The sequence below is a fragment of the Homarus americanus genome, unplaced genomic scaffold (assembly GCF_018991925.1).
Source record: "Homarus americanus isolate GMGI-L3 unplaced genomic scaffold, GMGI_Hamer_2.0 scaffold32871, whole genome shotgun sequence".
In the NCBI taxonomy this organism is placed as follows: Eukaryota; Metazoa; Arthropoda; class Malacostraca; order Decapoda; family Nephropidae; genus Homarus; species Homarus americanus.
In genome coordinates this window covers 2,077,608-2,101,647 of record NW_024748870.1, presented here as the reverse complement: position 1 = coordinate 2,101,647, position 24,040 = coordinate 2,077,608, and the positions used below count along the sequence as shown (strand labels likewise).

The 24,040-nt window shown below is 39.1% G+C and overlaps 1 protein-coding gene across 1 annotated transcript; it reads right to left on the bottom strand.

Moving 5' to 3' along the window:
* Positions 1-226: 226 nt before the first annotated feature.
* Positions 227-23,040, bottom strand: LOC121853206. Its single transcript, XM_042347191.1, has 5 exons — positions 22,944-23,040; positions 19,596-20,139; positions 1,420-1,482; positions 1,024-1,119; positions 227-776 (listed from the first exon to the last, which is right to left on the bottom strand). Exons 2-5 carry the CDS (start codon positions 19,792-19,794, stop codon positions 481-483), a joined length of 654 nt encoding a protein of 217 aa, XP_042203125.1. The 5' UTR covers positions 19,795-20,139; positions 22,944-23,040; the 3' UTR covers positions 227-480.
* Between the last annotated feature and the right edge of the window lie 1,000 nt (positions 23,041-24,040).

Below are 24,040 nucleotides of genomic sequence, written 5' to 3'. Positions count from 1 at the left end.
GGTTAAAACAGGATTAATGGCTAGCAGGGGTTAAATAGAACTCTGGATAAACAAGGTATTGGGTTAGGCGGGTGTGCTCATGAGTGACGCTACGCCGAGGAGGAGGGTCGGGTGGGATAGGGTAGGGGAGGTGGGGTGGGATAGGGTAGGGAGGTGGGGTAGGGGAGGTGGGTGGGGTCGGGTAGGAGGGAGGGGGGATGGAGACGAAAATCAGGAACTCTTTTTTTATAATTATACGAATATATATTTGATTTATTTTATTTTGGCTTAAAAATAGATCACAGAATTAGTGAAGTCATGAGTTGATCTTGTAAATAATAAAATAATATAGAGAATGGTGATGTTAGAATCTTGTGAATATTATTTATATATATCAATAAAATATTCGTATTTAGGGATTAACCTGAAGATCATTTGGGACGTGCTTGTGTCTTGATAAATATATTTATATTTATTTATTTTCTCCAACGCGGGAAAAAATTAGGAACAAGCTCCGTAGAAATCCTCTGCTGTACATTCCCTTACGCAGCAATTCTTCCTGATGTCACTAAGAGACCTAGGAACCATGACGGGGAAATCAATCTCTTTATCTCTCTTGTTCATGGTAGCCCGGAGGTCACCCATCACCCCGGTACCATAGTTACTCTGGTAAAGTTCATTTTCTATGTTGCGGTTGGAGGCGGCGCCGTTGTTGGTTGGTCCATTTTTCGTTTGCCAGGGAAAACTCGAATACTCTGGGAGAATCAGGCGATGGTATCCGTTTTGTGACAACCATCCTGGAATAAGAAACAATTACCACATGTAAATAGGGTGATTACGCGAAATAAACGATGATACAGTTAGGAACAAATTTATCAAATATTAGGCGTTTACTGGTCGCCTGTTATATACTGAACTGGATCAAAATCAACGAAGTTAAACAAATTAGTACAATAAACTAACTTACAAAGGCAACCAAATATTTTTATACTATGTTGTTGGTAAATACACTTATGTTATAACGAAAATGTTGGCAACACTTACTCTCAACATCAGCCATGGAGATGACAGCAGGGGTGCCAAAGTCCACTGCTGAGGGCTGAAACGGCAGGGAATCGAACTGGGGCGCACAGTCTGAACCTGCAATACACTCCTCTTAGCTATGGCCTAAGTCGGCAGTATAATGGGGCCGGACCAGGGGAGGCAGGACCAAGGGAGAGGAAGGACTAGGGGGAGCTCGACAAGGGAGGCAGGAGGAGGGGAGCAAGACCAGGAGAGGGAGGATATATCACGTTATTTCAGGCCAGGTGGAGTGAAAAAAATAAATTACGGAGTGTTGTTCCTTGGTTAAAGTTTACTCGCTAGAAGAAAAGTTTCGGTTTGTGAATCTCGATAAAAATGTCATAACATCACACATGGAGTCCTGAGAGAGAGACTTACCTGAAGGGCCACAGCGGGAAGAACGCCAGGCTCGGCTGTTACCACCTCCAAGCGCCTCCACCCCTGGCGAAGACAGAAACAACAATAATAATAATAATAATAATAATAATAATAATAATAATAATAATAATAATAAACAATAATAATAATAATAATAATAATAATAATAATAATAATAATAATAATAATAATAATAATAATAATAATGAGACCTGCCCAAGGAAGCGTTGCGGTTGTTAATCTCCAGGTGAAGTAAGGACAGGTGTCTAATTTTCAAGTGACTCAAAATTTTCACGAACTCCGAGGTACAGACCCGTGAACCCCGAAGCATTAAACAGTGATGTACTATTCTGTCCATAAATGCTTCGGATTCACAAGTCTAATGAATCTCGGGGTTCGTGGTTCAGGAGGAGAGGCGACAGTATTTTTATGGATAACTGTACAGTGTCTTGGTAGTCTGAATAACTTTCTCTCTCTCTCTCTCTGGACACATTTCATTTTACCAAATTCTCAAAAACTATTTGTTAAATTTTGCTGAAACTTCGATATGCCTCGAGGAAGTTTACCGTTTAAAATCCCTGTGCCACACCATCTTATCCGGAACTACAGGCTTTATTTTACTGAAGCTTGTTGACATATTACAAGAGATGTCCCATTTTCAAACTGTGATGGCTGTCAGCATTTGGCATCCTATATGAACGGCGTAATACCTGAGGACGTGGTAGGATTCCTCTCTTTCCTTTCTATGTTTTAGGGACGGGTTTCAAGACGCCGTTGACGCCACAATGATATAAATACACTTCAACTAAGACCCTTCAGGGCATTGGCAAGTGTACTAGTCCCTCAACAATGAAGAAGTTAAAGCTCTATATACGCTGTACTTATCCTACAGAGAGAGAGAGAGAGAGAGAGAGAGAGAGAGAGAGAGAGAGCCACCCATCTTATCCACGATACATAATGCCTCCTCCTCTTCCTACCTCCTCCTCCTCCTCCTAACCCCCTCTCCTCCTCCTACCTCTCCCTCCCTTCTCTACTTTGTTCTGTCAGAAATAGATACGGAGGGATGGAGGAATGGGGGGAGGGCTGCAGGAATATGGAATGGGGGAATGGGACGATATACAACCCCTAATATATGGACCCGTGCCAAAGTCACCATCTTACTGAGTTAGGTAAGGTAAGAGCCCACAAGCTCACGTTACCTCAGTCGACGAGGTGTATTAGGAAGGTGTGTTGATTACAGGTGTTGTGACTCAGGTGAATCCAGACACACCTCGCCACTAATGAGATGTGTGACAACAGGTAGACAATACATCACCTCACACTCACAGAATAATACAAACGGGGAATAGGAAATAAGGAATAACAAATGAGGAATAACGAGGTTTGTAGATAAATGATATTCTCATCTTTCAAACGACGCAATCCTTTCTGTCTTTAGATGGAGGAGGGAGGATGGGGGAGGAGGAGGATGTCCCCACAACTAACAAACAACCCTCGCCCTCCTGCTCCTCCCCTCCCTCTCGCAACTAACAACCCCCTCCCCACAACTAACAACTCCTGACTGCCGTGTGAGAGGTACACCTTAGGTGTGAGTTCTTGTGATGGCAATTTCGCCCCTCAGGCAGCTCGTCTCAAGAAGCGGCCATCCAACAGGTTTTGTCAGGCGTCCAGACCAGACCAGAATTATATGTGAGTGACTGTCTAGCCAGTTCCTTCTGCTGGGGGAGGTGGAGGTGGAAGGGGGAGGGTAGAAGAATGGGTTATGGGGTAGGAGAAGATTGAGAGAGAATGTGATGGAGGGAGGAGGGGGGAAGGAAGGAGGGAAGGAAAGGAGGAGGGGAAGGAGGGAGAAAGGGAAAATAAAGAGAGATGAGGAAGGGAAGAAAGGAGGAAGGGAGAGAGAGTAAAGAAGAAGGAACGAAAGGAGGGAAGGAAGGAAGGATGGTGGAGGGAAAATACGAAAGGAGGAATATGGAAAAGGATCCTTAAGCATTGGGAAATATTTGCATACGAGGCCATAGAGAAACACATAATCGCTTGTTTAACATCATTGGGGAGATTGGATTCCCCCCCACCCACCCGCCCGCCCCCCCCTTAAGGAAGATCAAACGAGAGGTTGATAGACATACCCCACACAGCCCCCCCACACTCACCCCCCACCATACACCCCCACACAAGACTACACACTAAATGAAATCTATAAATGATAATTAATTCAATTTAAATCACACAAAAAAATAATGAGATCTGAATCGTGTTGTCAAGGCCCAGACAAGTTCACATTTTACCTCAGTTGTCCAGGTGTGTTGGGGACGAGTGACGTGGGTCGGGTCGGGTTGGGTCGGGTTTGGTTACGTTATAATTAGTAGAATGGTAGATCATCATTCTCAATTAACATTTTAAGTAACAATGTTTATGGAACACTGAAATAATAAACTACTGTCTATATCCGTATTGTGAAAGAGAGAATTGTTAGTTCCGACTCGTAAAAAACTTCTTATGTCCAATAAATAATTGATCTAGAAAAAAAAAAATCTAAAATCACTAGAATTAATAAATAAAATGTATTTCCTTTGGTACATACTGAATTTCTAACACCAAAATATAAAATCAATTACATAAACTGTATCTTGGAAGCGAGTCAGCTGCTGTGTGTTGACAAGTGATCTCTGTCTGTCTGTCTGTCTCTCTGTCTATCTGTCTGTCTGTCTCTCTGCTTACCAAACACGTGGTTATAATTAGCAGAATAAACCAGAATACTCATTGGCTTAAAACAACTCAAAAGTACTTTCTTATTGGTTGGAATAATGGCAAGTATACCAACAGAGTGTAACACAGACCTTGAAGTATAACAACCGAGTCGATATCACTGTCTTATTCCCGTCTCTACGTCCCCGTCCATCATCAAACAAAATGACAGGTGTATATAGCGTCTCCATATTGACACAAGTTCCTCCTGTTTTGCTATCTATCCTGTTCTCTTCTCTCTCTCTCTCTCTCTTCCTCCTCCTCGTCACTCTCTCTCTCTCTCTCTCTCTCTTCGTTGGCTCTTCCCAGCTGGTCACAACATCCAGGTTTAACACACACACACAACATGAAGACATCCTTTTGTATATATCATGCTTCACGGATCTATCTCTTCTAGGCTGCACCACCGATCAATCCCTACTTTGTCTACTGCCACTCGAACCACTGAGGACTTGTGGTGGTGGTGCCGGGGAAATTAGAAATGATTTTAGAATATAATTGGAAGAGATTTGGTTTCCTGGATAGTTCATTTCCTATTAGCCATCGGGGGGTGGAAGGGTGGAAGGGGGGGAAAGAGGTAGGTAGGAAGGGAAGGGAGGAGGAGGGGGGGGAAAGAGGGAGGTAGGAAGGGGAGGGGAAAAGGAAGAGGAGAGGAGGGAAAAATTATTTAACCATAAACCCTCGTGTGGTCACCGTGTTGATTTGGCTAAACTTAAAATTCAATTGTCCTTTTTTTTAACTCTCTCAAACCAGCTGACGTTGAAGTAAGGTGATGAGGATAATAATATATTCCGTGTTTATTCTCTTCCCTTCTCCTTATTTCTACTTAATATTTAATGAATGCAGGTCTTAAGTATGCGTAGGCAGCTCTTGAGATCTGCACGAAGGACGCATTACGGACAGGGAGACAAAGTTCACCACTTCTCTTAAAAAAAAAAAAAAATAAATAAATAAAAAAAACATAACGAAATGGATCCACCAAAAACACACACTTGGTCCTGACATAAATTAACAGATACTTGACTGATTGATGTTGTCTGTTTAGGTCGTCAGCCGAACTTAGCAGATTCACTTGATTATAAACTTCCCTATAACACCGATACTTGACCTCTCTGCTCTCAGTCGCTTTGGGAAGAGTCGGTAAATATTTCCTCAAGACGTGGGTTTCGGTCAGGTTAGGTTAGGTTAGGTTAGAATATTTCAACTAGGAAGCAAAGAAATAAATGACCTTCTCTCACAAACACCTCAGAAACACCTACCATCTCTCACAAACACCTCACAAACACCTACCTTCTCTCACAAACACCCCAGAAACACCTACCTTCTCTCACAAACACCTCACAAACACCTACCTTCTCTCACAAACACCCCAGAAACACCTACCTTCTCTCACAAACACCTCACAAACACCTACCATCTCTCACAAACACCTCAGAAACACCTACCATCTCTCACAAACACCTCAGAAACACCTACCTTCTCTCACAAACACCTCACAAACACCTACCATCTCTCACAAACACCTCACAAACACCTACCTTCTCTCACAAACACCTCACAAACACCTACCTTCTCTCATCCCCCCCACAATTTGCTTCTAATAACATATCTAAATCTTCTCTCCTCTTCTCAATCCTCTCCTTTACAACATGTGACCAATCCATCTATCAGCTGGATCAGTAAGAAGTGCGTCTGTCAGTCGAATTCAAAACTTCATCTGTCAGTCGAATTCAAAACTTCATCTGTCAGCCGAATCAGTCGAATGCTGTCAGCTTTCTCGTTTACGGCTCTGAGTTTTTCATCTTTCTTCGGGTCCAACTGCTATCAACCTTCCTGTAGTCAAGATCCCTCACTAGTTTATCTATGAGGTAATTAAGTGCCAGGCAGGTCGTAAGATAGCCTTGGTTCAGCCTCTCTTAGTCCCCAATACTAATAAGTGTGTATTTATCAGTTAGAAACACTCCCGCGGTGATGTTCCTCTACTGAAATCATTATAGCTTTTGGTGGTGTCCCCTCATACATACAGACACATATACATACATACAAACATACATATATACATACATACACACATACACACACACACCTTTCCCCATATTCGTCTTCAAAGAGCGCCAATCGATGATCCACTTCTAATATTTTTGCAATTTCAGTTTCCACGATTGATGTCTCGTCCCTTCGTCACTTGCAATCTTGACTTTCACATTAATTACTCTACCCTATCCCATATGTTCTATAAAAAAGTATAATATATATAACCTTTGCAATATTCAGGTTAATTTGTATAGTGTTTATAATGTGTTAAAAACGTAATGGTATTATGATCAAGAGGGGTGTTTCAAGTTACAGAGAATATTGTATTTATTCATTCACACAGACAGAGATACAGACAGACAGACAGACAGATGCACACTCCCACACCACCACAATCACCCACCCATCCACACACACACCCACCCCTCACCACCCACCCCTCACCACCCACACACTCGAACGTCAAAGTACCATTATTATAGAATACCAATACCAACACCAGGCACAACACAGGAGTTAAAGAGAGAACTTACCTGTGCCTCGATAATAGGCTGCCATAACAGGTGTAATGTGACTCCCAGGTACATTCCCCAATCAAGGAAACTAGATGATATGGAGGTGAGTTCCTTATCTGAGTTGAGGACTAGAGGCAATTGAAGGGGCTAGAGAGAGAGAGAGAAAAAACTGTGTGTGTGTGTACGTGGGGCCACTTGATGTATCTCTTCTGCATAAGTAGACACAAATCCGGCTAGTGACCTGTCCATAACAACAAGTAGCCCTGGGCCTCCGAGAGCACCTCGCCTGCTGGCCCCCTCCCTCCCCCCCCCACCCCACACACTCTCTTTCTTTCTGTTTTTTCTTTGCCTTTCTAGCTACGCCGCTCCGTCCTCTCTCTCTCTATTTCTAACCACGCCGTTCTTACTCTCTCAACTTACACTAAATATCACCCAGCAGTTAATGTTCTCCCGTATTACTCGGACACCTGCCTGAAGAAGTTAGTTTCCAGCATTTGGTTTTCCTCTTACACTCAGTGACCACTTGTATCTCTTCACGTAGAGTCAATCAGGGGATAAGATCTCTCCTTTACTGAACATCCACGTTGGTGTCTGGAGGCTGGTACAGGTAAACCACAGTGTCCAAGTCTTAATGCTCTACGGTGCTTTATTCCTTCTCTCGCGGTCATAGCTGGTGTAGGAAAGTGTTGCTGGAAGTCATTGATACGGAGGAACTTGTATTATTCCCAGAGAACCTCGGGCAAGAGACCACCATGCAGGGTATTGGGTCAACATTACCAGACGCTATCTTTCTCCTTGCGTCAGCTCCTCGCCCACCGGGATATGTCTCACCTCTGTTTGTTTTCACCCCCACGAGTACAAAGCTACTGTTGTTGAAGGTCTTTGTTATCCAGGGTGGGATTTCTTCTGTATCTTGTGCCTAGAACGTGTATTTGGTAGTCGAGGCCTCTCATAGATCTCCGCTGAGTCTGGGTAGTGTTAGTAGTGAAGGCTGTAGCTGGACTGTCGACTTCCCCTTCAAGCTCTGACTCCCCGTTGGTGTTGGCCAGATCTGATCGAAGGGATTGCCCATCGCCCTTATCCCAGGAGCCACCTGGTGCGGATGGCTTCACCCTGCCTCACGGCCCGTTGGAATAGCCACTGGGGTGAGGATTGCTACGTGGGCCCCAAAACCTAGTGACCCTACGTAAGATTACAAGACTGTAAGATTCAAAATAAGTATGTACAATTTTACGTAAAATTATACACGCAAGAGTAAATGATTCAGTGGTAGTATATGTAAGTTGAAACGGTAATTAAGAATGTGAGGTTAACGAGTATGAGTGGTTGGTGTATCTTGAAGAAATAGTAAGAGCATTAAGTGTCAATTAGGAGGTAGAGTGTCTGAATGAATGATTATTTTTCCCGTGCCCAGAATCTTTTTTGATAGACCCTTCTTCCTTCCCTCCCTCCCACACACACTCGACCCCCAGCCCTCCCTCCACACACACTCGACCCCCCCCCCTTCCCTCCCTCCCACACACACTCGACCCTTCCTCTCTCTCTCCCACACAGTCTACCCTCCCTTCCGCTCCCTCACCCCCAACACACAGAAAAGAACAAACATACAAATCTTCTCAGAACTCCCTTGCCTATTAAGGTCATATATCATCTTAAATCAGGTCAAAATTGAGTCAGAAAGCTTAATAGCGAAGCCCAATTCTGACGCAGTTCATCTTACAACGTCTTATAAATTCCAGGATTAACACGACTAGAGATTAGGTCCCGAAACCTCTCTTACACAACACGGGGTTAATATTCTCATGATTTACTCCCTATACGGCGCGTTGGGGGATTCCTCTCGGTCACTAATTTCCAGTTACAAAGTGGATTTTTTTTTACTCGTGCATTTTTTTTATGTAATTGTGGTATTTTATGTTGATGGGATTTATTTATAAGTTTGGTGTTTGTTTTTAGTTAAGGTCTTACTGTGGTGTATATATCTTCTGTTTGTCTGAGAGAGAGACCTAACCTAATCAAACCTAACTTAACCTAACCTTTAAGTTTATCTTCAGCATGAGGTATGTTTTGTGGGTTAGGTTAGGGCTATAGTAATAGTAAGCCTGTCTGTCTGTCTCTCCAATAGAGTTTAGCGTTCAATAGACCCTGTAGTGATAGCCCTCGCTTGCTGGGGACGCTACTTCATGAGGCAAATCGGATGTCATCAAACGGCAGCGAATCAAGCTTTGTGTGTGTGTGTGTGTGTGTGTGTGTGTGTGTGTGTGTGTGTGTGTGTGTGTGTGTGTGTGTGTGTGTGTGTGTGTGTGTGTGTGTGTGTGTTTACCAGCGAACCAATGGTAGATATGTTATACGCCGTAGAAAATAAACATATTAGATTATTACCTTATTTTGTTTGAATACTGTTTTTTTTTTCTTGTGTAATATTTTTTTTTTATTTGGGGGGGAGGAGAAAATATGGACTATTTTGTGGCTTGTTCTCCTTACCATCTTTATCAAGTTTTCTCTTCCTTAGTTATCGTTTATTCCTTCTTCTAGTTCTTATTATAATTGTCCATCCTTCGTTTACGCGGGATAATAATAATAATAATAATAATAACGAAAATAATAATAACAACAACAAAAACAACAACAATATCAATAAAACAATAACAAAACATTAACCTTATCCCAAACATAAACACAACACTATTTACGTTACACAAAATACAATTACTGAAATAAAGTACAAAACTACTGCCCCCTGGTGGGAAAAATAATAGTCCACTACTAACTCGACTATCCATCTCTCGAGGCACTTTCAGACGCTCTCCAAAACACACTCACTCCTCTTGGTGTTAACTTTCACTCAGGTAGTTTAGTCTTGCTGATGAGTTTTTCTTCTCTGAGTCAATTATACAACACAGTTAATGCTTCAATGGTTTACTAATGGGGTGGTTTAAATTTGGGTTCAAGAAAGATTAAATTCCAGGTTAAGTATGTCGATTAAGTTACGTTAAGACAGACAGACACACATACTCGTACATATAGAAACAAACAAATACAGACACACCTATACGCACACATACACACACCACAACACACTCTACCTAACCCCACCCAATATGTATGTATGTATGTATGTATGTATGTATGTATGTATGTATGTATGTATGTAAACAGCTACATTACACCTCACAAAACATCATCATTTCCTCTAATTATTTACAACATCGGATATGCATCAATTTTATAATGAGGGTACAGTCACATGCCGTCTCTAGGGTAACGGGTGAGGGTAAAAAAACATTTATAAACATCTTAACGTAAAATTATATGATGTAAATAAATATATTAGTGTTTAATTTGGCCCTGAGGAGTAGCAGCGTCACACCTAATTCACCGTTAGTTGTGATTTGTCATTTTTTTGGGGGTACTTGAAACTTTTGACAGGTTGACATTATATATATATATCTATCTTTTTTTTTCTTTCTTTCTATCTATCTATCAATCATTCTGTCTGTCTGTCTGTCTGTCCTTCTGTCCCACCCACTCACTCACTCACTCACTCACTCACATCTTACACACTAAATACTCAACTTTCTCTAAATCCAAAATAAACGATACAAATAATTAATCACTAACGAAATTCCTGCTACAAATTGGGCAGGTAACGTAAGGTGAGAAAACGTAAGGTAACGACCCCAATTAGACACATAATGACCAGTTAACTAGACAACCGGTTGCCAACGATCTAGAAAAATTGGTAGATGGTTGTTATAATGTTTTTATATATATAGTTTGAGAGATAGACGACGTGGGGGGCTTCTATGTTTATCTATCTATCTATCTCTCTATCTATCTATCCATCTATCTCTCTACCTATTTTATCTTTCTTTCCCTCCATTCATCAATCTTTTACATGCTCAGAGAGAGAGAGAGAGAGAGAGAGAGAGAGAGAGAGAGAGAGAGAAAACATGACACTTGTCGCTCCTCCTTCAGTTAAGTCAATCCTGGAGTCGAGTTTTAATGGAAGGGACGTGTTTTGACCTCCGCCCTCAGGGTGACAATAAAAAGTGAAATTTTTTTTTTTAGATGGCCATTTGTCCAATACTGCGTACCCATGAAAAAAGAACACAGGCGAAATCCTGGGTCATTTGGACAATATTTAGAGGTGGCTCAAGCCATTTGAAGTTAACACTACTGAAATTATTATTGATTTTTTCTAATTTCTTTATTTATGAACCGATTACTATGAAACTTTGCAGGTATATGTAGAATGCAAATTCAAACTAAAGTTGTTCCTAAAATTTTTTCTAAAAATGAGTAATGAGTATTTTGGCTGGTGCAGCTATTGGCAATGCAGAGGGGAGGGAGAGGCGGGTGTCAGTCTGTGTAGGGGGAAGAGGTTGTGTGCCAGTGTCTGACTGGTACAGTTGCATCGTAAACGTGCTACTCTCAAAGTTATCACCCCTGAATTGTCAAGTACATTGGACCGCACTGGGATCAGTCACCGCTCTGCTCTCCGGATCGTCAGTGCCACGGCTGCTAGTCTAGGTCATGACCCAATGGAACTAGTTTTAAACTATGAGACAGTGCGTACTTCGCGAGCGACCCACCGTTCTGGGATTGCCAACGAAATTAAAGAAAAATTTCAACCTAGTGAAGTGCTCACTGTGCACTGGGATGGAAAAATTATTCCTGATGAACAAGGAGCGAGTGTTGACCGAATCGCCATTCTTGTCTCCGGAATCAATACTGAAAAGCTGCTTGGTGTCCCGAAACTATTGTCAGGGACTGGACAGGCCATTGCTACAGCAGTCAGTGCAGCGCTGGAAGAGTGGAAAATATCAGAGAATGTTTCAGCACTCAGTTTTGACACAACAGCTTCAAACACTGGGCACTTGTCGGGGGCATGTGTCATTCTGGAGCAGAAACTCGGCCGCCGTCTTCTGCATCTCGCGTGTCGTCACCACATCCTTGAGCTTGTTGCCGAGAAAGCGTATGTGGAATGCATGGGGCCTTCCTCTGGACCAGATAATACTCTCTTCTCTCGCTTCAAGCATAAGTGGAAGGACATCAGTCAAGATGACTACAGCCCTCTCTCAGACCTCCCTCCAAGTTTGTACGAGAAACGAGATGACCTCATCTGTTGCTGGAAACATCATCTGGGCAAGAAGCAGCAGCCACGTGATGATTACCGTGAGGTACTGGAGCTAGCAATCAGGTGTCTCGATGGAGCTCTACCCAAGTTTAATCTCCGACGGCCCGGAGCACTTCACCGAGCACGGTGGATGGCTAAGCTCATTTATGTCATGAAGATCCTGATTTTTGCTAATCAGTTTAAACTAACTGCTCGTGAGACATTAGGCTTGAAACGATTCACATTCTTTGTGCTAGAGGTGTATGTCAGTGCATGGTTCACGGCCTCCGTTCCATCCTCCGCTCCTGCTAATGATTTGCGGCTCCTCCAAGACCTGTCAGAGTACCACGACGTCAAAATATCAAGAACATGTCTCACAGTCTTCGGTCGTCACCTGTGGTACCTCAGTGAAGGCTTGGTGGGTCTTGCACTCTTCGATCCACAAGTTAATGCAACAATGAAGACAAACATAGTTCGGGCAATCGTTGAGAGGAAGGCGACCGAGGATTCACCAAAACGTGCTGCTCTTCCTGCCACATCTTCCCTTCCCACAAAGCAGCTCTCAGACTTTGCTTCTAGAGGATCAAACTTTCTATTTGAAAGTCTCAAAATGAAGACTTCTTTTTTGTCCAAGGAGCCTGACACATGGTCTGATGATGAAGACTTCAAAACTGGCGTCGCAGTTGTGGGTGGTCTCAGAGTCATCAACGACACTGCAGAGAGAGGGATTGCCTTGATACAGGCATTCAACAGCAAGATCACGAAGATTGAAGACCAGCGTCAACATCTGCTGCAGGTTGTTGAAGAGCAGAGGCGGTCACAACCAGGGACATCAAAACAGGACCTTACAAGCAAAAAGCGAAAACAATGAATGGGTTGTCCACACCTCTCCCACCCATTGATGTAAGCGTGTTCACTGCAGTTTCATTTTAAAAAGGAATTAATCATTTATATGTACAGTGTACACATAAACTTGCTCAATATGTAAATTTTAAAATAAACCGGCATATTATGAATATTCGTATTTTTTGCCTATAAGGATAAAACTTCAATTGACTTGAGCTACCTCTAAATATTGTCCAAATGACCCAGGATTTCGCCTGTGTTCTTTTTTCATGGGTACGCAGTATTGGACCAATGGCCATTCCATTTAATCAATTTTAGAAATTCACCCCTATGCACTATTGTCACCCTAGCCCTCACCCTCCACCCTCATCCTTCACCCTCCACCCTGACCCCTCTACCCTCACCCTTCCCCCACCAGCCTACCTCTTCCTCCCCTTAATTTTTCCTTCCACTCTCTCTCTCTCTCTCTCTCTCTCTCTCTCTCTCTCCACCCTGAGACTGACGGTAAAAAAAACAAGAATAAAGCGATAGAAAAGAAAGAAATGAAATAAAGGAAGAATGAAAACAAGATGGGAATAAACTAGATGAAAAGAATTATTATCAAATCTTTCAAAATTTAACCTACACCATGTCTTTTTTTTTTGCTTACCTCACTCTACCACTCATAAAAACTGGTAAATGTTAGATGTAAAGATTTAAAATGTAATATAATGTTCCTTTAACCTTTATATTAAATCTTTTGGTCGGTTAAATTATTATTTTGTTTTCCTAGGATAAGAGTCAAGAGTTACCACCAATCGCCAAGTTACCCAAAACAACTTTTTTCTCTTCCCTTCAACTTTCATGACTAGGGGAAAAATCCTCCATCATTTTATAAGTAGGTTGCATCGTTAGTTACGGCAGGTAAATATCCCCCAGGTGAGTCTAATAATGAAAATAGATAGAATCGTTTATAGAATCTTCACATCATCTTTAAAGAATATTCCTATAAAAAGATTCAAAATAAGTAATAAAACTCTATATACGCATTTCTTTTCGCCGCTATTATAAACAAGATTGTAAATTTCTCCGTTTTCCCCTCCATGTCCCCGTGATATGATTTTCTCACTACCCCTGATAACTTTCTCCTTATTATTACAGTACATGAACTCAACAAAATAATAGTGAGTTTTTTTTAGGCGTTATTCATTTTTTTCTTTCATTTTCTATTAAAGATGAGAATTTCTTCCTATTTTTCTCTACGCCTTCGGCAACTGAATCTATTGTAATTATTTATTCTAATCTCTTATTGACGTCTTACAACAACAACAACAACAACAATAATAATAATAAAAATAAAAACAAAAATAATAATAATAATAATAATAATAATAATAATAATAACAGCAACAATAATAACAGCAACAATAATAATAATAATAATAATAATAATAATAATAATAATAATAATAATAACAGCAACAATAATAATAATAATAATAATAATAATAATAATAATAATAATAATAATAATAATAATACACCAAGGCCAGATTGAAAATAATAATAATAATAAGAAAATTTACTCAAACTCAGTCAAACTAACCATAAAAAACATCCCTCCCCCTATTGACATATACTCCCTTAGATGTTTAAAAACGCGGAAAATATTATAAGTGGACCTAGAAACATCTGATGACTTTGTTATTCTCGATGAAATTACCTTCCCTTCCCTTCCCGTTCCTAACCTAACCTAATCTACTTCATACAGTAATATTGTTAATTATTGAGTGAGGGAACAAATTTAGTTTATATTTTATTTATGAAATGGATTTGTAATGGGTCAAAACACAGGTGATTCATTTAAGTAAAAAAAAAATAAAATCTTCAAAGAAAACTAAGACTCAGATATTTTTTTGAAGGGTAACTATTAAAATGACTGTGTGTGTGTGTGTGTTCCTGGGGGTCTCTACGCTTAGGTTATGTCTGTTGAAATTTATCTTTACGAAGAGAGAGAGAGAGAGAGAGAGAGTCACAATAATGTAAAAGTAAACACGAAACTCCTTTCCTCACCGCGGCTGCTGTCATCCCTGCCATTCAGAGTTACATAAAAGATCCCTCGCTCTAAACTCTACCCGTTCACTGCTGATAAAAAATATGTTTGTTTTTTAATAAATGTAAAGTAATGTTTATATACCTATTACGGCATCGTTGACTTTATATAATGTTATTTACTACGTTACAGCAACTAAGGTCTTTATGGTGAACTGTGAAGCTAATATGTGTCCAGTCTAATATGTGTCCAGCCTAATATGTGTCCAGCCTAATATGTGTCCAGGTGTATATTTCGTCTGTTTAGCGATAACAAAACTAATATATTGGAATCTATGATAACAATTGGTTTATTCATTTCTGCTATTATTATATACTTTCATTGACTATGTACACTGTTTGAATACCTGCACTAGATACGTACATAGACATACATATACATACATACATCTGCACTGTCTTTGTATATGAAGAATGAACATGAACTTACGGTTTAACACACACACACACACACACACACACACACACACACACACACACACACACACACACCTGCGTTAAGAGGATGAATGTTAATTAAAATAATCCATTTAAATCCTCAGAACACACAACTACGTTCACCCAACTCAATTCCTGAACAAATAACAAATAACTGTTATTGTCATTAATCCACATATTTCACTTGTTAGGCCGTAAATTAACAACAACAAATAATTAGGGTTTAGTGAAGCGTTTTGTTGAGTACTTTTAATGGAGCAGACACAAAATCAAACAAAAACAATTATATTTCAGCAATTTAGTCATTATGGGAAACGGATTTAATTATTTAGTAGAATATCTTTCAGTATTTAGTTATTTATAAGTGTGTCTAAATACTTCGCTCAGGGTCTATAAGATATGAAATAGATTTGGATATTTTCGAAAGACAAATGAAACCGATTTACAACACGATATTTTTTCAATTAATGTGATAAATTAATTGATATTATTCGTAAAGATAATGTTTACTTGATTACTATGACATTTACGTAAAAAAAAATAACTTCTCATGAGCTTTAGTGATTTACAATACTTACCCACGAAATTTCATATATTCTCAATGTGTGTAAATAACTCCCAACATTTACAATAAAATCGTGTAAATCAGACGTCACACCTCTGCATATCAATATCTTACGACTCACACAATAAATAAATGAGGATCTGGTGGTGTTTCTGATCACAATAATGGTGGTGATTATTCTACGTAAATATAATGAATGTAAACAAACCTGATAAAGAGAGCGGTATAAGAGAGAGACGCTCAACTTATTATTCAAAGAATTTATTATTCGCTCTGAAAAACTCTATATATTTTCAGGGAACATATTCCTTGACAGCTTCATTCATCAGTCATGCCAAATGCCTCTACAACTCTGTAAGCCTTTTCTTCCCCATCTTTTCATCTATTTTATTCTTCTTGTTTTATTTCTATTTTTTGGTCTTTATCTGTGTATATTATCTTCCTCCTTTTCATTATTACGATTTCTCTCTGTTCATATTTTTCAGACAATTAAAATTATATATTTTCTCTCCTCCTCCTCCTCTTTCTCTTCAGCATCTGGTGATTAATTACCTTCACTAAAGTCTCTCATATTATTCTTATTTTTCTACGTAGTTCTTCGTTTGATTGATAGAGGGAGTATGAGGCGGAACTGACGACATTACCCTATAATCAGTTCATTATACTCTATCGTTTTATTGCTATAATTTCCATCATTTCACCTTCACAAATTATACCTAAAAAATTATCATCTTTTTGCGTTAATCGAGTTATTTATTAATTTAGATTCTTGTTCTAATTATGGACAGGTGTGGATAGGTGTGTACAGGTGAGCCAGGGATGAGAATGAACTGTTTTGGTATTTCCCGTTTAAATAATGAAAGAAACAAAAGCATTCATATATGATTTCACTTCCTTTTAATTAGTAAGTTAGTGAATAAGTAATGTCATTGCTTTTAATAACACACACACACACACACACACACACACCATCCAACCCATTGTATAATTTACCATTAAAACACCTACTAATACAAGTGCAAAATAAAACACCATGCCCCTAACACAGGTTTCCCCTAATACCCTGACCCTATAAATTACCTCCGGCCCCTGACCAGACGTGAAATTATTGCAATAAAGGACAATCCGCAGTAATTGCCATACGAATATTGGCCAATTTTCTTTTTTGGAAATACAAAATAACAATGAAAGTTATTTGGTAAAAGTATAACATATAAGGATTATAGATGGTTTGCATAATTATGTTTGGTTGATTATAATTTATAAGTTATTGTTTATTAATTAGTGTCCATTAGTATCAGGTAAATAGGTAAGTTCTTCCATCATCCTCCTAAATTATATATAAAAGTGAATTTTGCTCCGTCCTCCCTCTTCTAACTTTCCCCGTTTTCTTTGAGGTTGTCTTATATACAGGTAAGTATAGAAATATATACACCTGTTTCATTACCTCACCTTAATTACCTACCACTCATCAGGGATACGTCATATATAAAGAATCACTACCAGGTAAATCCAGGGATATTTCTAATCAATTTATTACGATAACAATAAGTTACTTAAGGAAACGGTACATATACGATCAATAGTCTACAGAAATACTACAGGAGAGTATAATTAGAATTTATTCTTCATTAGGAAATATATTTAAAGTCGTCAATACTGTGAAATGATTCTCGAAATATATTTTTGTTTGTGAAGTTGAATATTTCATTTTATTCTGTCATTGGGATTTTTTTTGTGAGGAACAGAGCGAATAATAATAATAATAATAATAATAATAATAATAATAATAATAATAATAATAATAATAGTAATAGTTTCAGGTATTTACTATGGTTTGTTACCGCCATCACCCTGAATGAGAGAGTGAGTGACATACAGATGTTATTTCTGATTTCCCACTCATCTCCTACACTCAGAAATGACACATACACGTCATCTCCCCATTCCCACTCATCTCCTACACTCAGAAATGACACATACACGTCATCTCCCACTTCCCACTCATCTCCTACACTCAGAAATGACACATACACGTCATCTCCCACTTCCCACTCATCTCCTACACTCAGAAATGACACATACACGTCATCTCCCACTTCCCACTCATCTCCCAACAGTGGCGGCGACTCTAAACATCAACTCAGATTATCATAGAGAAAAAAGTTATTCATTACACTTTACGTTAAACTAAACACATTTTAGGTATTGTAATGACTTATTTCACTCAAGTTAAACCAAGACGATTTTTAAACCCCTAACCCACGCCGCTTGCCCCCATCAACCCACGCCTCTTGCCCCGCCCCATCAATACACGCCTCTTGCCCCTCCCCATCAATACACGCCTCTTGCCCTCAACCCGCCTCTTGTTCCCAATCAACCCACGCCTCTTCCTCCCCCCCTCCCCTCCAACCCCACTCTTGCACCCCCACCCTCACCGCCGCCCCACCAGTGATGAACTTAATCAGGGTTCAATGCCGGTTTACACTGGAGGAACAAATAAACACAATATATACGGTTGGTAATATAGTGTTGTGATGTTGTTGACACACTAACAGTCACACGGACGGGCGGAAGTTTGAACAATAAATGGACCCCCCCCCCCAGTCAAACCAGGTGTGAAGGGGTACCTATGGTTGGCCGGGGGGAGGGGGGGGGTAGTCTATGGGATCCAATTTCATAGTTTTATATTCTGGTTTATTGTCACACGAACATATGGTAAACAAAGAGACATTTTGTTAGCTTATACGAAAACATTAAAACCTCCATCTAACGGACTATATAGAGATGAAAGTCCGTTATATCGAGGGTCCGTTAGATGTGAAATCTCCATCTAACGGACTATATAGAGATCAAAGTCCGTTATATCGAGGGTCCGTTAGATGTGAAACCTCCATCTAACGGACTATATAGAGATGAAAGTCCATTATATCGAGAGTCCGTTAGATGTGAAACCTCCATCTAACGGACTATATAGAGATGAAAGTCCGTTTAATGGAGGTTTTTACTGTAATTGGAAATATATTTAGACATTTCGTTTTGTTGTTGTCGGAGAAATGAAGACACGAGTCATGTCTTGTTGGCTGACGCTGTCTAGTTATTATTTTAATCTCTCTTTCTCACCTCTCACTTCTCATTTCTAACCCTTCATTCTCACTTCTCACCTCTCATCTCTAACTTCTCACCCCTCACTTCTCACCCCTCACTTCTCACCTCTCACTCCTCACCCCTCACTTCTCACCTCTCACTCCTCACCCCTCACTCCTCACCCCTCACTCCTCACCCCTCACTCTTCACTCCTCACCCTTCGCCCCTCACCGTCTTTGCTTTATTCCTCTTTTTCTCCTCAAAAGCTTCCTACAACAACTCACTACAGACTCCACACAGTAAGAAGAATCACCACGATAATCACCCACACGACAGTAATTACATCCTTCTTTCTTTCTTTCTTTCTTTTGTTTTATTTCTTTCCTTTAGTTTTCATTCTAGTTCGCCTTTATTTCTCTGTTTACCTGAGCGGGTTCAAAGGTGTCGTTGTACAGGTAAGTTATTATTATTTTCATTTAATTAACTTTTACACTTTTTTTCATATATTTTTACCGTTTAAGAGTTTCCAAATTTTAATTCTAATTGTTGATTATCGATTATCTTTCAATTTCTCTCGGATTACAGCTATTCCCCCTCCCTCTCTCTCTCTCTCTCTCTGTTGATTACCTACATACCTAAATTCTTGAATAGCTGAACCCTTTAAATCTCTCTCACACTCTCTCTCCTCTCTCACCTGATCACCTACCCCCCTCTCTCTCACTTAATCACCTACCTGTAGTCTCGTAGTTGTCGTCGGAGTGTTGGTCCACAGATCGTACTGAACGGCGGTGAAGATTGCACACATAAGTGGCCATGAACTTAACGTCCCTGGCAGAGCAGAGTTTGATGCCTCGCTTGGCTCGTGGAGGATGAGTCTCGACCATCGCTGCCAAGAATACCATCACCAACACCAGTGCTCCTGTCGCCCTCATTCTCCTGCTACTACTGACGACGATGCTTATTCCTCTTGTTACTGTTGCTGGTGGCGCTGAAGGAGGATGGAGGAGGAGGAGGAGGAACCTTTTAATGGGGTAAATGACCCTCTAGTGGTGGTGGTGGTGGTGAAGGGTAGAGGGATAGGTTAAGTTCTTGCCTGAAGACTAGATATGTTGGTGGGTTTTAGTACAGTATTGAGGATAGTTGGAAAGGAATTAGTTTTTTTGATAGAGTTTAAGTTAAAGGTTAATAAGGTGTTTAAGTTTGAGGTATCAGATGTTTTTTTTTCCTCTTGTTTTGATGATCTTGGTGATGGTTCGTATCTAACTATCTCCACTATCCTGCAAGAGAGAGAGAGAGAAAAAGGAATCAACATAAATACATTATATTGAGAGCAACAGAACAATTCTTTAAAGTCCACTCTAGTTACATATAAAAAAACCCTTCGTTAATAATTTCTCTAAAAATGATTGAATCCCTTGACTACGAGATGTGATTTGTTTTATTTTTTATTTTATTGAGTTAAGTCCAGATGGTTTTACTGAGCATAGGACCCATCGTGCGAGAGTGGTTAATACTTTAGCCAAAATCTTAAAATACCAGAGGGAAAGGGAGAGGGTGAGTGAGAGGGAGAGAGAGAGAGAGAGAGAGGGAGAGAGAGTGAGGAAAATTAGGAGTGAGAGAGAGAGAAATCATAATAATATCTCCATTACGTTCTCCAACAAGCACCGTAAAACACCCCCACATGACACATACCAACATATGACACTACATAATACATGACACAATATGACACTGCACAATATATATGACACAATATTCACAACCACAAAACAGAAAGATGCAAAAGAAATAGCAATTATAAACACTATGACAGGAAGTAAGTGATAAACATATGAGGTAAGAAAATATATGATAATAACAAGGTGAAAAAAAGTGAGTTAAAATTCACTTGTAAAAATTATCCCTCATTTACGAAGAGGAAAAAAAAACACAATCTCTCAAATCAGGAAAGAATGAGAATTGTAAAGAATAAGTGAAAAATAATGAAACAAGTAAAGAACGTAGAGGTAATAATGATAATGATGATGATAATTATATAAAAGACAAATTTTATTAGTAATGATAAAAAAATAAAATAATAAAATAGAAAATAGTAAAAATAATAGAAAAAAATGATGCTGATACTAATAATAATAATAGCAATAACAAAAGCTTACATCCAAGAGAATTCATTAAAAAAATAAAAATAAACATCTAATCTAATCTAAATGCATTCATACTGAGAGAACGTTTGTCTGTCTGTCTCTCTCTCTCTCTCTCTCTCTCTCTCACGAACAGGAGGAAAATTGGCAATAAATAGTTGTAATAGGGATAGAGAGGAATACTGAAGTGTTGCTGTAAAAATTTGTTGATACAGTAATGTATTATGATAAATTTCTTCATTATTGATGTATAAATGAAAATATATAAAGTGAATAAATTTGTAAAAACTTGAAAATTATAAACTTTTTACATTTTATATTTTAAATTTAAAACTTAAAGACATTTGGAACTTTAGAACTTTAAAATTTTAGGTAAAAAATTTAAAAGTGTACAAATAAAAAAAAAATACTATGAATTCAAAAACTTTACAAAAATTTAAAACTTATAAACTAAACTTTTATCTTCTATCATAAAAAAAAAACTTGACTTTTAAAATTAGACAAAAATAAGGTCAAAACAACAACAACAAAAACAATACTAAAAAAAATTGAAAATAGAAAAAAAGGAAAAAAAATCAGAAACAGATAATAAAAGAAATGCACAAAAGAAACCAGTTATTGTTTATTTCCATAATTCTCTCTCTCTATCTCATTCCCCCCCTCTCTCTCTATCACTATTTCTATCACATTTTCTCTCTATCTCTCCCTCTCTGTCTATCTCTTTGTTGTTATTATTACTTCCGTCACTTGGTATCAACAACACATCCACCACACAGCCCGGAGGTAATAAACATCCAACACACGACCCGGAATTAACTATCTCGTCCCTCTCATCTTTTCAAAGATGTTTACGTTCACAGGAATGCTTTCAGACAATGAATTTTCATACTTAAGTAATTTACAACACACTCTGGCTTAACTACGAGTCATGGAACAAGGCTTGGTTTGTCTGTCTGCCTATCTGTCTGTCTTTCTTTCTGTCTGTTTATCTTTCTGTTCGTCTGTCTGTGTCTATACTGTATGTCTGTCTGTCTCTCATTTCTCTCTCTGGTCTGAACTTTCTTATGAGTTACAGAACGAGTTTTAAACATGTCTGATTTTCCTTCAACTTTCACATAATGTTTATAACCAAATATATTTTCTTACAAAACACTAAAAAAAATATATTTATAATAACAATCTGAAAACACATATATACACTATTCAATACACTATTAATCCTGTAACTATCTATTACAGAAACAAAAGAATAATAGAATGGGACTGTAATTATTCGGAGTATGGCTGTAATGGCTGTTAGATAGTCAATAATACTAATAAGTGTAATGCCTTGACCTCACCGTGACATTTAAACCTGGTTTGTGAATCTCGTAAAAAAAAAAATATTTATAATATTATGACAGAAAAAACGGAAATATAAACATCAGTAGACAGAAAAAATGGAAATATTAACACCAGTAGACAGAAAAAACGGAATATAAACATCAGTAGACAGAAAAAAACGGATTATAGACATTAGGCGACAGAAAAAACGGAATATAAACATCAGTAGACAGAAAAAAACAAAAATATAAACATCATTAGACAGAAAAAACGAAAATATAAACATTATTAGACAGAAAATAGCATCGACTATTATATATAAGGAACTCGACACTATTACATTCACCACGAACAAAGTACACGGACAACACGGACTAAGGAGGAGGGATAAGGAGGGTTCCGAATACCAGAAATATGTAAAGAGAGAGAGAGAGAGAGAGAGAGAGAGAGAGAGAGAGAGAGAGAGAGAGAGACGCAAAGTTTGATATACGAATGAAATTAATGGATATAAGAAGACAATCGAGACACTTCTAAGATTGTAGAGAGAGATAACGAGACACGAGAGACGACGACGAGACATCAAGAAGGAGAAGAGGAGGAGGAGGGCGATGAGTGACCTGCCTCTGATGGTTGCCTGACGGAGTGTTGAGCGGCGGTGTGTATGTGTGTCGGGGAGGAAAGCCGCGGCGGGAGTGAGGTGACCTGAGCTGCCAGCCTCCGTACCTACCTGAGGCACCCTACTCGCTCTCTCTCAAATCGCCCACTACCTGCACACGCGCCCACCTCTCTCTCTCTCTTTCCAGGTAACCCACACACACACACACACACACACACACACACACACATACACACACCTACTGGTGTTCTGTCACGTATACACACATACATTTGTACATAGTTAAAGAGTATACATGCTATCACAGGACCTCACACCAGGTAACTCTGTGTTTTAAGTTCCAGGGAAATTTAGAAGTACGTGAAGATAAGACCACCCTGACCTGACCTGACCTGACCTAACCAAGCCAAGCCAAGCCAACCCAACCTACATAAGCACAAAGTACATCTTAGTATGATCAAACATGCCACCTGAAATTGATTAGTGTTCTCATTAATTAAATACCCCGCCATGACGTCATACAGGTGAGAGGTGAAAAAGATAAGATCTTTTTTTTTAGTTTAACAAATTTATTGACAAAGCTTGTAGTACAGTTTGCCTATTGTGAGTAATTCAGTCAGGTCTTGACACTGAGGGTGGTATCACTTCTCACTGCCACGCAGGACAGAGGTTCATACACAAAGAAAAATATCATATTCATTGACAGTATATATGGGTCTGAAGTGTGAAATAAATAAGGAAATAAAAACTGAGCGGAATACAGAAACAATTTGGATAGAATTAATCGACGGTTGGGAAAAATTAATCACAGGAGTAATATATAGACCTCCCAATCTTGATAGAGTTTATGAGCGACATATCTGGGATGAAGTGCGCAGGGCTTCCATACACAACAAAGTCTGTATAGTAGGCGACTTTAACTTTGGCCAAATAGATTGGGTTGACCTTACGGGTAACTCAGAATCAGAGGATTTTCTTGAAACAATCCAGGACTGTTTCCTAAGTCAACATATAACCGAACCCACCCGGGGTAATAATATACTCGATTTAGTTCTGTCGAACAGAGAAAACCTCATTAGTCATGTCGAAGTAGAGAAC

Bases quoted from the DNA above. Each gene is read 5' to 3' on its own strand.
- LOC121853206 (XM_042347191.1), bottom strand. From the start codon at position 19,794: ATGAGGGCGACAGGAGCACTGGTGTTGGTGATGGTATTCTTGGCAGCG. The intron at 1,483-19,595 runs GTAGGTGATTAA...TGTCTTCGCCAG, and splicing joins CGACAACTACGAGACTACAG to GGGTGGAGGCGCTTGGAGGT. The intron at 777-1,023 runs GTAAGTGTTGCC...TTCTTATTCCAG, and splicing joins CTCCATGGCTGATGTTGAGA to GATGGTTGTCACAAAACGGA.